The sequence below is a fragment of the Lampetra fluviatilis genome, chromosome 9, assembly GCF_964198595.1.
Source record: "Lampetra fluviatilis chromosome 9, kcLamFluv1.1, whole genome shotgun sequence".
NCBI lineage: Eukaryota > Metazoa > Chordata > Hyperoartia > Petromyzontiformes > Petromyzontidae > Lampetra > Lampetra fluviatilis.
Genome location: NC_136283.1, coordinates 15,954,168 through 15,969,265, shown reverse-complemented (window position 1 = coordinate 15,969,265; position 15,098 = coordinate 15,954,168). Strand labels below are relative to the sequence as shown.

The window sequence follows — 15,098 nt, the reverse complement described above, 5'->3', positions numbered from 1 at the left end:
TGGATGCGCTGGGGGAGCCTCACACTGTAGACGGCCTGGCTTTCGCGGTCGAGGGCGCGCGCCGTGCTGATGATTCCGCTCGTGGCGTTGATGCGGAAGCTCTCCCAATCGCGGCTGCCTACGCCGCCGGCGTGCAGGAAGCTGTAGCGCACGGCGCCGTTCTGGCCCTCGTCCCCGTCCACCGCGAGGACCTCATACACGAAGAAGCCGGCCTCACGCTCCTGCGGGTGGAGGGGTGGGGAGAACGGATGGTGCGGGATCGAGCCAATGGTGGAGTGGTGAGGGTGACGGCTGTCACGTGGCGCTGCGGCTACATGGGCTGACGTCCACTCACATAACTTTGACATACATGCACGTTTATTGATTTACTTATTTTTCTTGCGTTTCTGGCAGTCAGTCCAACTGCGTAACAGTCACCGTGTAAAGCATTCGCTAAATAAATTACGGTTCTGTGTAAGGTGTGGCGGAAAAAGCGTTGTCTTTGTTAGACATGTAAAAGTAATAACAATACGAATAACAATGGGCATGACCTCGGTGATGTTGACAACGGTGCCGTTGGGCGGCAGCACGAACACGGGCCGGTGGTCATTGACGTCGAGCACCTCGACGTAGAGGCCCGCCTGGCCCCATAGCGGGGGCCGCCCGTGGTCGGTGGCCACAGCCGTCAGGTTGAAGCGCTCGTACGACTTGAGCAGCCGCATCGACGTCACCAGGCCCGAGGTCGCGTGCACCGTGAACGCGTCTGTGGACAACGGGGCCGGGACGATGGGGGCGCTCATTGTAATTATTGTTGTTCACCCAGGAAAGCCTCCACTAAAAGTCCCAAGACACTTTTTTCAGGAGGGTCCTGCCAAGCATTCACAGCAGAAAAAGATGTTATTGGGTGTGTGTGATTCCAATTGAGTTATATTTCAGCGCAGGGATGTTTTTCCCAATGCCGGTTACACTGGTTTTTTTTAGCTATGGGAGGAAAGTGGATAATCTAGAGCAGGGGTCCTCAAACTTTTTAAACAGGGGGCCAGTTCACTGTCCCTCAGACCGTTGGAGGGCTGGACTATAGTTAAAAAAAACTATGAACAAATTCCTATGCACACTGCATATATCTTATTTTTAAGTGAAGAAACAAAACGGGAACAAATACAATATTTAAAATGAAGAACAAGTAAAGTTAAATCAACAAACTTGCCAGTATTTCAATGGGAACTATGGGCCTGCTTTTGGCTAATGAGATGGTCAATGTCCGGTTCCATATTTGTCACTGCTAGTCGTAACAAGTGATGCAAGTGTGCATCCGTTAGTCTAGATCTGGTTGGAGATTTCAAATGTTTCATTCTGGAAAAAGTCTGTTCACAGACATAAGTGCTGCCAAAGATGGTTGCCATTTTGAGTGCATGGTTCCTGAGATGAGGATATGTCTCAGATGGGAGAGATGCATAGAAATTATGAAGGCTGCTTGACTTGAATGCGTCTTTCAGAGAGTCACAATTCTGCAGTTCAGCCAGTTCCATTTGCTAAATTGTATCCACATTTTTAATGTCAATAGAAAATGGGTTACGGAAAAGCTGTATGTCCTGTTCATGGAGATGAAGCTCTATAAATCTAAATTGGAACTCCTTTTGCAATTTTTCCAGTGAATCCACACATGTTTTGTTTGTGAATTACAATCAATGGTTTTTCCGCTAACAGATTTTGAGTTGTGGGGAGATGGCAGAAGTTTTCCTCCTTAACTTGTTTGATGAGGAGGCCTAATTTTACTTCAAATGCTTTGACATGTGATTGCATATCACAGAGGAGCTTCCCCTTTCCTTGAAGTTGCACATTGAAACTGTTGAGTAGCTCTGTTACATCTGTCAGAAAGGCAAGGTGCCATTTCCATTCTGCATCATTGAGCTCTGGTACTTTGTTTTTTGAAAGCAGAAAAGCTGTAATCTGTGGAAGTAAGTCATAGAAACGTTTCAAAACTCTCCCTCGACTCAGCCAACGGACTTCTGTGTGGTACAGAACATCTTCATAGTCAACATTTAGTTCAGACAGAAATTCCTGAATTTGTCTGTGGTTTAGTGCATGAGCTCTAATGAATTTAACACAAGATACCACAATTTTCATAACAGAGTTCCACTTCAGTGATTTACTACACAGCGCTTGTTGGTGGATGAGGCAGTGTATGGCTATTGGATGAGAATGGTTATGTTTGTCCATCTCTTGGTTAATGCGAGCAATTACTCCTTTCTTAGACCCCACCATGCTAGGAGCACCATCAGTTGTCACACTGGCTAGTTTAGCCCAATTCAGCTCCAAACCATTCACAGTTTGGCAAACCTTTTCATAGATATCCTCTCCTGTAGTTGTTCCTTTGATGCTTTGCAGTGCAGCAAGCTCTTCTGTGACTTCGAAATAGTCATTCATCCCACGAATAAAAATTAGAAGTTGTGCAGAATCACGAACATCATTGCTTTCGTCGAGTGCCAAGGAAAAATAGGAAAGTTTTTTTGTGGAGTTTTGCAAATGCTGATGCAAATTGTCTCCCATTTCTTCAATCCTCCGTGTAATTGTAGGTCCTGAAAGACTCACTGTACTAAATAAATCGGCCTTCTCTGGACACATCTCTTTGGCAACAGAAAGAAGGCATTCTTTAACAAATTCTCCCTCCACGAATGGTCTGCCAGTGCACGCTATTAGCTTGGCAACTTGAAAACTTGCTCGCAGTGATGAAATATTTAGCTGCTTCTGCTTCACAAAAGTATTTTGCTGAGTTGTTAATGTATTTTTCAGTTTTAATATTTTATCTTTTCTCACTTCTCCAACCAAACAATCATATTTATCTTTATGTTGAGTTTCATAGTGTCGATGTAAATTGTATTATTTGAACACAGAAACTATATTCTGGCATATCAGACACACAGCTCTTTCCTTGTACTGCATGAAAAAGTAATCATAAGTCCACTGTTCTTTGAATATCCTACACTCCGAGTCAATTTTTCTCTTTCTTGACATCAGTTTCCTAGGGAGTCAAAATTGCTATTAGTAAAATACCAATATATATATGTACAGCGCTACAAAAACAATATACCAGCAATAACTTTGCCCACACAGAGACATACAGACTGCACTGCCCATCAATGCAGTCTGATTGGGGGAACTCCGCTTTTACCCCAGGCTCACACTGGTGCGGGTGTCATTAAAAAGTTAATTACACCTGCAGTTTTGTTCACAGATTGCAGTACATCCCCAGCACACAGGAATATCACTGGGAGTGGAGCCGAGGGGCAAGTGAGGGAGCTGAGGGAGGGAGAGCCAGTCAAGCACAGCCAGGGGAGGGCTGGCAGCCTTAGGCCTGGGGGGCAAGTCCAGTCAATTGGCCCATTGAACCATTCACCAGCGCAGCCCAATGAGTGCCCACCGCCGCAGCTCAATCAGTGCTCACCAGCGCAGCCAAATCAGTGCTCGCCACCGCAGCCCAATCAGTGCCCACCACCGCAGCCCAATGAGTGCTCACCAGCGCAGCCCAATTAGTGCTCACCAGCGCAGCCCAATTAGTGCTCCCAAGCGCAGCCCAATTAGTGACCATGGGCCGGATAAATGTCCTCGGCGGGCCGCATGTGGCCCGCGGGCCGTAGTTTGAGGACCCCTGATCTAGAGGAAAGCTGCAGAACAGGGGGAGAACGTAAAAATTCCAATGAGAAAGGTGCCCTAGCCGGGAATTGAACCCAGGGCATTCTTGCTGTGAGGGATGAGGTGTTTCCACTGCTCCAACCTGCCACCCTAAGAGTCAGGGTTGGTAGATCATGAGTGATCTCTGAAACTTCTGGTATCCTATGTTTAGCACAGTTGGCTACGTACGGCGCGAAATAATTTCAATATACATACACAGGGCTGCGATATGGCCAGGAGTTGGCAGGACCGCTCATGGGTTCAAGACCCTCTGAGTGTTATCCCATGGGATGGCTTTTACGTTTTCTCTGGGTACCGTGATGCTCTCTTACATGTAAAACACTCCTTATAAAACAATACTCAAACATCTCAATGCAGCACCTATGTATCAAGGCTTTCCTGGATAATGCAGTTCATTATTAAGGACAGCTCAGCTAGTCTAAGGGTCTCGCCGATGTTCGGTAGACTAATTATGAAGAGACGTGGACAAACATTTGAAGCACAAAATATAATCACAACAATGAACATCCATGCTCAAGCGTTCATCAATACCTATTGTTGATACTTAGCCAGTGGTGTAAATGACACATTCAGTTGATGGGGACCAATCTTGCCGCAGGAAAACCACACATATACAGTATATGTGTGTGTACACATATATATGTGTGTGTAGACATATAACAAACAAAAAACCCACTTCAAAATGAAATCCACATTGTGTAAGCTGAAGCACCTCAGTGTCGTGGCAGTCAATTTCTCCGCATGTGCAAACATTGACCTCATACATCATTGCCGAGGTGTGAAATTGACGCACGGCACAGCGATGTCGGACACAAGCACATGTAGGAAGCCAGTGCTCCTCGTGCTCTGGGCGGCACATTACACTGGAAATACTATTTGCTTGTTTTTTTCAAATAGGTGTGGTGGTTATGATGACCCGGGTGACCTGCTGGCTCTCACCTCAATGAATCTGCTGGCTGGGAGTCTACGACCCCGAAATCTAAATTCGTCTCAAATCATCGCTGAGCCGTGTGAGAGTTATGAAATGGTCTCTGCTCGGGTGAGCACGCGACTCACGGTGCCGCACGTGGCCGTGCCCGAGGCAGGTTTCCTTGATGCAGAGGGGGAGCTGCGCAAAACCGAACTATCGACGGTTTGAATTGAATGGCAACCAGCAGCGGGCGCTGTTGGCCTGCCCATGTGGAGTCTGCACAACCTGCTCAATGAAGTTGATTCCAAATGAGTGACAATGTATAACATTACCGGATGCATATGTAATGTAGTAACTCGGCGGGAGACGACTTCACGGGTAACACACTCTTTATTTTATCAAACTCGTTCACAGGTGACTAACACCTACTTTGTATCTCGGGTGACAAACACCCACTTAGTATCTCGGGTGACAGACACCCACTGAGTATCTCGGGTGACAAACACCCACTTAGCTACTTGGCGACTAACGCCCACTGAGCTACTCGGATGACCAACATCCACCTAGTATCTCGGGTGACAAACACCCACTTAGCTACTCGGCGACTAACGCCACTGAGCTACTCGGATGACCAACATCCACTTAGCTACTCGGCGACTAACGCCACTGAGCTACTCGGGACACTCCCTGCCCGGGGTATCCGTCTCGACTGTGGGTCCCCAGCCCGACCCACGGGGGCGTCGGACCCCGGGTCCCACAGCCTCGCCTCCGAGCCACACAGGGCCCCGGTCCCCACAAGGACGGCGGGACTAGGGGTCTCGGGGCACTAGGTCTTCAGCTCCGTCTTCGGGTCTTCAACTGGGTAACTCTCCCCGAGTGCTCTCGCGCGTCCCCCTTTATACCCCACCTGCGGACGTCGCTGCGAGCACCCACTTATTCGACCAATCGCTGGGCGCTGGCTACGATCCTGTTTTCCCACATCTCATCGTGCCTCACCACCCACGCCGCGCCGCCCCGTCATCTGTCACTCCCGGCGCGCGTGTCCACACCACGCCCACAACGCGTGCCCAACCCCGCACCCCGCGCCGCCCCGTGATCCATCACTGTCACAGTCGGCGCACGTCAACACCACCACTACATCACCCCCTACCACATAGCTCGCAGCCGACCCGGCTGCTATAAAAATATACAAACCGCCCTGTGTGCCCCGTAACACAACACAACAACAAGAACAACAACTAACGTAACAACACAACACGACGCGAACACTACCATCCGCAACCATCAACCAATGCCACCGCGACAATAGAACAATATATACAAACCGGCGAGTGACAATAGCAATGTGTATGCAGAAAGGAAAATAAATGGAAATTTTTTTTTTCTTTCGACTCGTGCAGTGTCCCCTTTTTTCCGAGCGTCCCTACAACGGGACATTACCCCGGCAGAGGGGAACACCGGGCGAGCTCGGTGTAGAGAAAAAACGTCTTCATGAAAATTGTTGAGCCCTAGCCCGAGTCCGCCTTGCCGGTCCGTCGTACGGCACCAGACGCGGTTGAACGTCCGGTGGTGCCGGCGGTTCAGGAAGACATCGGCCAGGCACCGAGGACCCGTGCGTGCCGCGGGGTTCAGGCTCCCGACGGTCAACAGCCGTCAAGCCCGAGGCACCTGGGGGTGGGTCAGGTGGAAACACGTGAGGAGCAGCCTGCGACACCTCCCTCCCCGAGTCGACGGTCACATCACACGCCCGGTCGTTACGGCACAGAACGGGGTCACACGGTGCCGTATAGGGCTTCAGTCGGGAGGGGTGCACGTACCAACGGCGTTTTTCCCATTTAATCTGTATACTCTGGGGTCGTGCAACCCGCACAATTTCCACCGGTCCCCTCCAAGGTCTCAACAACTTGGGGGACGTAGCCAACGGTGCATGTGGACAATGCAGCCAGGCCTTATCGCCTGGTTTCCAATCATGCGTATGCACCCTCCGCTCATGCAATCTCTCGTTCGCAATTTGCCGCGACCGCGAATTCAACCTCGCCGCCTCCCGTGCTTCAGTCAATTTTGCGATATTAAATTTGATGTGGTCTGCCAATTTAGATTTTGCACGTGGCTGGGAAATCCCCAGTTGGACGTCCATGGCCGGATCGGCCTCCCGCCCATACATAAGAAAAAATGGGGAAAACCCCGTCGCCGCATGAGGGGCCATTCGATAGGCCGCGAGTACCCCCGGCACCTGTAAGTCCCAATCAACCTGATCGTCGCAGACCTGTTGGCACAACATAGACGTAATCGTCCTGTTCAGACGCTCAACCATCCCGTCAGTCTGCGGGTGGTAGGGGGAAGTACGCACTTTCATTGTACCCAACAGGTCGCACACCTCGCGCAACAAACCGCTCGAAAAATTATTTCCTTGATCCGTCAGCAAGCGTTCGGGGGCGCCCTTGTCCAAAACATAACCCTGGACGAAGGCGTCCGCCACCGCTGCAGCCGACTGGTTGGCGAGTGGCCATGCCATGGGCCATCGGGTGAAGTATTCTACGCCAACCAGCAGGAACCTATTTCCCCTCGGTGTAGCAGGAAAGGGCCCCAAGATGTCCAACGCAACCAATTCGTTTGTGCGCGAAACTTGAATGGATTGCAGCGGTGGATTAGCTGCCAATGGTGGCGGTTTTCTTTCGGCGCACCCTACGCATCCCTTAAGAATGTTCGCCACGTCGTTACCCATCCCCGGCCAATAATAGTCTCGCTGGATTAGGGCGAGCGTTTTGTGAAAACCCAGATGCATGAGCCGTTCATGAGCTGCCAGAACGACCTTACCCCGCATAGCAACAGGCACAACGAGCACGTGACCCCGGGACATGTTGTCCCACTTCATCAAAAGGCCCTGTCTGCACACCCAGGAACCGACCCGCGCATCCCCTACCTCGGGAGCGCCAACTTTTCGACGTAGCGTAAGTAGGGAGCTGTCGGACATTTGGAGACGGCCCCACTCAATGAGGGGCAATGACAACAGCGAATCCCTCCCCGTGGGAGCGTCGACTCCCAATTGCACTTTGGACAAGTTAGCAGAACCGGCACACAACGAGTCCAACCACTCTGTCCCCTCATCACTTGGAGGATGCGACTCGACAGTGAAATCCGCTTGAGACACGAGCCGTTCCTCAACGGGTAGCGGCGCGGCGTGAGCCAGCACCGTTCCCTGCGCAATTTCGGCCGGCCGCGACCCCGTATTCAGGACCCTTACGAACGGCTCACTGTCCCCTCTCACCATGGTTTGAGCAACCGCTAAGTCGAGGCCCCTTCTGGCCCTGTTAGACGGCCCCAACGGCACCCCCTGTGCCACTGCGCCCACCTCGAGTGGCTTCCTCAACCGACGGGGTACCAACATTTTCGATCCCGGGGGCACCCTTACAGTCTGAGTTGCCAGCGCCTGCACCGTCGCACAAACCGTGCGTATTTTGGTAGGGCTCGTCAAGAACGCAAGTCGCCGACCTGACGGAAGCTCAATGCAGGCCTGATCTATGAGAATTTTGATGGGCATTTTGGACAAAAAGTCCGTACCTAGCAAACAGGGAACGGCCAGCGATGATGATACAAAAATAGGGCCCGCCAATTTGATGTCACCAATGCAAATAGTCGCCCGAATCTGGCCGATGATCCCCAGGGATCCCCCATTCGCCGCATTAAATGGCACGTCTACTGGCAGAAGGGGTCTACTTTGGACGGGAAGAATGTTATAAATAAGGTCCGAGATGATGGTGGCCGACGCACCCGTGTCAACAAGCACCCGGACCTCAACCCCGTCAATGAAGCCCGTTACCACGGACGACCCGGCCGACGCAGCCACGATCCTGTGGGCCAATTCGGACCACTCGACTGCTTGCGGGCCGCGTACGGACCCCCCTCGCCGAAATGAACCCCCGGCACCCAGCCGCGAACCCCCCACCGCCAAGCGGCGACCCGAATGTGCCGTGTTTGTGGACCGAACGTGTGAGGTGCCGCGACTTGCCGGGTTTTGTTGGGATGACTTGTGGGCCTGGTCGTCGTCCCGACGTGGTCCTGTGGCGCGCTGACGCGGGGCCCGGCACCCGGCTGCGACGTGACCCCGAAGGCCGCAGTTGTAGCAGACGACGGACGTCGTTGGTTTCGGTTGCTCCAGCTTGCGGGGTGAACGTGTGGGCGAACGACCTCCCGTTCTCCACTCCCCCGGACGCGATGCAGCGAAGGCCTGCTCCTGATCCGCAGCTGGCTGAGGTTCGGCGATCGTGGCTGCCAGTACCGCGTTCCCCGCCAAATTGCAGACGACCCCCGGCCTGCGTTTGAGGACCTCGTACGCGTGAATGCTCGTGGCGATCGCCAGGGAGCAGATATCCATCTCGTCCGCCACATTGATGGGGACCCCCAACTCGTGGGCCAACGCCAGCAGCTGCTCCGTCACCATGGCGTCCTTCCCCTCCTTATCCATGCGGGGAAAAGCTGCGTCCGCCAAGGCGAGTAGTGCCGTGCGATAGGCGAGCGTCGTTTCTCCAGCCACCTTCCGCCGATCGTAGAACTGGTGGCGACACGTGGAGGGCGGTCCGAACACCTTCGCCATCAGGTGTAGTGCGGCCTGGAGCGTAGAGCGGGACGACCTTGCAGCAGATGTGAAGGCTGCAAGCGCGTCGTCGTCGAGCATCGCTGGCAACGCACGCAGGGCAGTGGTGTCGGACCACCCCGACATCTCCTGATGAGCGAGGAACCTTCGTTGGAAGGCTCCCCAGTCGCCCCCATCCGCCTTGAACGCCGACAGCGCGGGCAATCTTTGCTGGAGGACCCGATCGTCGTCGACGTCGGAGAGATTTTCCCGCGCTCCGCTGTAGTTGTGTAAAATGTCGGCTCGGTTGTCAGGCGCAAAATGGAGAGCTCCGGTGCGCGCTGATGATGTGGGCTGCGCTGAGCGGAGGTCTCCGGTCACGTGGTGTCCGTGTTTCCCGCCAATCGATGGCGGCCCCTCAAAAACGGCGGGAACTTCCAGACTTTTGGCGCGAAGCGCCTTTTGGCGGGATCCCGCCAGCCTCGCTCCTTCCTCCAACCCAGCAGCCGTTTTCTCGCCCGCTGGAACGGAGATCTCCGCCAAGATTGCAGCGGCGGCGAGCAGCAACTCCGCCAACCGGGAGTGTGCGTCCTGCAGGCTGGTGTCGGAGGCGAGCGGAGCGCCGGCCATCCCCGCGAAGGGCTGCATCGGCGGCAACTCCTCGTCCTCTCCTCCCGAGGTTGGTGTCCCCGGTACGCCGTCGTCTTCCCGACCTCGCTCGTGGGTACGGGTAGTCTTCCTAGTGTCCATTCTTCTTGAAGACAGGTTCACTTCTGACGCCAGTTGTAATGTAGTAACTCGGCGGGAGACGACTTCACGGGTAACACACTCTTTATTTTATCAAACTCGTTCACAGGTGACTAACACCTACTTTGTATCTCGGGTGACAAACACCCACTTAGTATCTCGGGTGACAGACACCCACTGAGTATCTCGGATGACAAACACCCACTTAGCTACTTGGCGACTAACGCCCACTGAGCTACTCGGATGACCAACATCCACCTAGTATCTCGGGTGACAAAAACCCACTTAGCTACTCGGCGACTAACGCCACTGAGCTACTCGGATGACCAACATCCACTTAGCTACTCGGCGACTAACGCCACTGAGCTACTCGGGACACTCCCTGCCCGGGGTATCCGTCTCGACTGTGGGTCCCCAGCCCGACCCACGGGGGCGTCGGACCCCGGGTCCCACAGCCTCGCCTCCGAGCCACACAGGGCCCCGGTCCCCACAAGGACGGCGGGACTAGGGGTCTCGGGGCACTAGGTCTTCAGCTCCGTCTTCGGGTCTTCAACTGGGTAACTCTCCCCGAGTGCTCTCGCGCGTCCCCCTTTATACCCCACCTGCGGACGTCGCTGCGAGCACCCACTTATTCGACCAATCGCTGGGCGCTGGCTACGATCCTGTTTTCCCACATCTCATCGTGCCTCACCACCCACGCCGCGCCGCCCCGTCATCTGTCACTCCCGGCGCGCGCGTCCACACCACGCCCACAACGCGTGCCCAACCCCGCACCCCGCGCCGCCCCGTGATCCATCACTGTCACAGTCGGCGCACGTCAACACCACCACTACACATATACAGTAATGCATAATACCATCTAAACTATTTTGTACGTATATTTCATGAAAGCAAAAAAAAAGTAAATTTGTATCGGCCAAAAACAACCTCATGCTGAAAATTTCCTGAAAATTACTGAATTGGGATTACGCAAAGCAATACCGCCCCTTACAGCAACAAACCTGGCAGGACCCTCCTCAAAAAGAGTCTTGAGACTCAGCGAAGTTTATCTGGATAAACAAGTGCTAAAATGAAAGAACAACATATTTCGCTGTGTTAAAACTGTGGAGGAAATTACACTTTGCTATGACACGGACTGGTCTCTACAAAGGACGAACACTATTCTTGTCTTCCTGTAGAAGTGGTACTTATTTATTTCAACAATCTATGGATGATTGGCAATGTCAGCCCCTGACGTGACGATGACCCAGCCTGTGGATCTCTATCCTCAGAGGACACAAAGTAGCGTTCATTTGTTTGTTGGTTATGCAATATTCCGTTGGATCCGAGACTCATTCTCGGCAATATTAATGTTTATGTCTATTATTGTTGTTGCTGTGCTGACGCAGCACGGATCTCCATTTGAAAATATCTGAGCATCGGCTAAACGGGATCATCATCCGTGTAACAATACAAATCAATTCAAACTCATTCAATACACCCTGAAAGCAAAGCCAGTTGGGTTGACCCCCATCATGCCCGAGAGGAGGGTGGGTTTGCTGAGGAGTCAGAACTGTACAACTGAGATGCAGGGTTCGAATCTGGCTCTACATAACCATCACACTTAATTTGTTAACTTTATTTGGCTCATTTGGAGCACTGAGTATAAAAAGATCAATCTGATGAATAATTCTATCTGGATGAAGATATGTGAGAATGTGCAACCACCAGCGTATGGTCATTTGAAAGAATTCAACATCATTGGAAGGGATGTCAGAGGTAGTTGTGCTTGTGGGCCATTCCCTATCATAGGCCATCCCACTGCGATGCGAGAGTTCCGAACGGACGTTGATTAATCTCGACACACAAACCCGACAGAGGAAGCTGAATAACATTTTGAAGAAAGATGAATCACAAGGCCCGCCCGAGGCTCTTGTTTCGACTGAGGAGCTGCACTGCCGGGGGTTACCAGATCCAGGGCCCTGCAGGGAGTAGTCCACCCGCCCATTGTCCCCTTCATCCAGGTCGGTGGCGGTCAGTGTGAGCACGGAGGTGCCTGCCGGCTCGTTCTCGTACACAGCCGTCTGGTATCCGGGCAGCGAGAACACGGGCCTCACATCGTTCACGTCGATCACCGTCACGTACGCCTGCCGGGAGAAGACGAGCGGAGCGAGGCATCGGTGTGTGACATGCACCGCGTGCGCTCACTCACTCGTGGCACACGCGTGTGTTCATATCGGATCATTTATATGAGAGTTTACAGACGGACGGAGATAAAGCATTGAGCGCCATCGACCTGCATTGAAAAGCTCTAGCAACTTGATAGCCGACATTGTGCCGTGGACGTTGCCACGCCGGCACTACCTGTGCCGAGTTCTCTCTCTGGTTGGATCTCAGGTCCCCGGGGTTGTCTCGGGCCGTCACCGTCAGTGTGTACTGGTCCTTCTTCTCGCGGTCCAGCGGGGACAGCACGTACAGCTCGCCCTGCAGGCCGCGCGCCAGGGGAGACACGGATGCGGTGATGTCTCATGCTGGCAGGCGAGCGAAGGAAGCACCAGTGCACTGAGTTAAACTCCACGGCCTCTCGTGTGCAGCTTAATTTTGATCCGTTTCAAAAAATGAATGCAACAGAAACACCTGATCTGTCCTCAAAACTCTGCTCGGCTAACTTGGCTATAAAACAAGGGTTGGGTGGCTCAGGGATCGGAGCACTGAGCCGGAACTTCTGAGACCTGAGTTGGAATCCAGGCACCAGCCCATGATGAGTCTGGGCTCTTGAGTGAAGTGAATGACTGGTTTAGCTCAGTTACCAATGGCTGAACAATATATTTCACACGAGATGAAATCCAGTAAACACTCGGGGTTGCAATTGGATTGTGTGATTATCGGTAATTGTACAATCCCAACCCATTCAATTTGCCAGTTCAGGTCGGTTAAACATTGCTACAATTATATGTATTGGAATAAAAATGTTATTGTAATAGAATCTTTACATTATATTGTCTGATATATATATAAAAAACTTGGATTGATTGTTTTCACGTGCAAAAATGTAAAAACCTTGATGATGATGATTCCAAAGATGGATGATTAAAGATGACGATGATGATGATGCTTGAAGTTGAGGAGTAAGCATGTGACTGCTGCACTAAAGATACGGTCAGCATTGGCGTAGCTATCGAGTGTGCAGGTGGTGCAACTGCATAAGTGCCAGGGGGAAGTAACTTGGGCAGGGGGGCCCAGTTCATTCCTGGCACCGGGGCCCACGCATAGCAAGCCGTGCCACTAGCAGCCGGTAATGGAGAACGGCGGTGAGGGTGGTGTGCCGGGCCGCTGACCGTGGATGGTGTGATGCCAAACTTCCCCTCTCCGTCCACGAGGGAGTAAACGACCACCGCGAAGTTTCCCGAGTCGGCGTCGGTGGCAGTGATCCGCATCAGCACCGTGCCGGGCGCCACGTCCTCAAACACCGATTTCTGTGGACGGGCAACGCGGGCATCATCACCATCAGCATCATCACCAGCATCAGCATCATCAGCATCATCACCATCAGCATCATCCTTTCGCAGTGGCTATTGGCTCGCCATCGAACAAAGAGGGTCACTGCATCGCGCGCTTTCAGATGCGCTTCTGTGGCCGTCTGGACTCCTCTTCCTTCCGATATGAGGAAGTCACTGGAGCTGTGCACTTTTGAATCTATATTGAAAACTCATTGCTTTAGAACTGCTTTTGGTGTTTAGTTTGTTGTCCTTCCCCCACACCTCCGATTAGCCCGTTTGGCTATGTAAGGTGCGAAAGAAGTTCAACATACATACTTACATGCATCCTTGGCCATGATCTATTCAAGTCGTAAACCATCCCTCATAGTCCCACGATGCAACAATCTATCGAGCACCTGCACACGAGCTGATTTCGTCGCTCCTTCTCCACGGGGGATGTCCTCTCGAGTGCGCCCCCTCCTTCGTCTGCCATTCAAGTGAATCCGGTTTAATCTGGTTTACCAGGTTTCAAGTTAATCTGGTTTACCAGGTGAGAACTCAAGTGATCAGGATGAGTCTAATTTGTAAGAGTGACGTGGGTCACCAAAATGACAAAAGCAAACAAAATAACGGTGCAGCATTGAAGCAAATAAATATGACAACAAAAACAACTGAGTCACGTTGAGACCTCTCGTCTTGACCATCGGCGATCATCTCTTCTTTTACCGTGTACTCTCAAATATGCTGCACTGTGAGGTGGCCATGAGATAGCAGTGATAAGTGAGCCTGTGAACTCATTTGTGTGTGGACCCTTGAGTGTTGACCCGTGTGGGGTTTCCTCAGGCGATTCTGTGGTTTCTTCGCATGCCAAGTGATCGTTTTTAGAAAAGGCCAAATATTTAAATGGGAAAAGTCTTGAGGCTCGGTGAGACTTTCCTGGATAAACAAATTACATTAATCAGACTATAACCCACGAAGAGCCAATGGCTCTTTTTGAAAAAGTGAAGGTGGAAGTCCTTGCTGTGGCTCCACATATAAATAACTACGTTTTAAGTCCATATTCTTTGGCTCTTTGGGTAAAGTCACGTAGATATAAAAATAATAAAAAGAAAGTGAATACAAATAAAAAAACACGATGTTTCCTGATGATGACCGCTTGTGTTGCGATCAAAACGTCATGGTTTTTATTTTTATTCACTTTATTTTTATTATTATTTTTCTATCTATGTGACTTTACCTGAAATAACCAAATAATATGAATCCCTGCAGTCACGGAAGTTTTAAGTCAACATTTATGTTTTAATCTTAATTTGAAGTTTTCGTGGCTGCAGGGATCCATACTCTTATTTTATAACTAATTGGCATGCTTTGTTTACGTTGAGTCTACAACACACATTTACAATTGTAGATGGTGTGAGTTTATTCTCCAACACACCGGTGTGCTGAACTAGTAACTAATTGACATGTTTGTTTACGCGACAAACCTTGCTAATTTGCTGTGTCGGGTGGTGGCAGGTTTAACGACACATTTATATTTATGCAATCTAACCCGAACAATCTCTATTATGGATGAAATTGGTCACGAAAGCCTACGCGTTAAACAGTGTAGGGGCGTATGCTCTGGTGGTGAATGCTCTACCACCTGCACGTTGTCTCTGCACCATTGGGAGACTGAACGTGGCTGCATTCTGTGGCCTAAGAGGCCAACTATAGAACGTGATGAGGTCAACAGTTTCTT

At 51.5% G+C, this 15,098-nt stretch overlaps 1 protein-coding gene across 1 annotated transcript in view; it reads right to left on the bottom strand.

Moving 5' to 3' along the window:
• Positions 1-15,098, bottom strand: part of CDH23 (cadherin related 23) — a 257,145-nt gene that overhangs the window by 21,700 nt on the left and 220,347 nt on the right. Inside the window, exons 54-58 of the mRNA XM_078859961.1 lie at positions 13,220-13,357; positions 12,246-12,365; positions 11,851-12,028; positions 531-742; positions 24-221 (exon numbers count right to left, since the gene is read on the bottom strand). Coding sequence (XP_078716087.1) covers positions 24-221; positions 531-742; positions 11,851-12,028; positions 12,246-12,365; positions 13,220-13,357 — 846 coding nt within the window. The remainder of the gene's footprint in view (positions 1-23; positions 222-530; positions 743-11,850; positions 12,029-12,245; positions 12,366-13,219; positions 13,358-15,098) is intronic.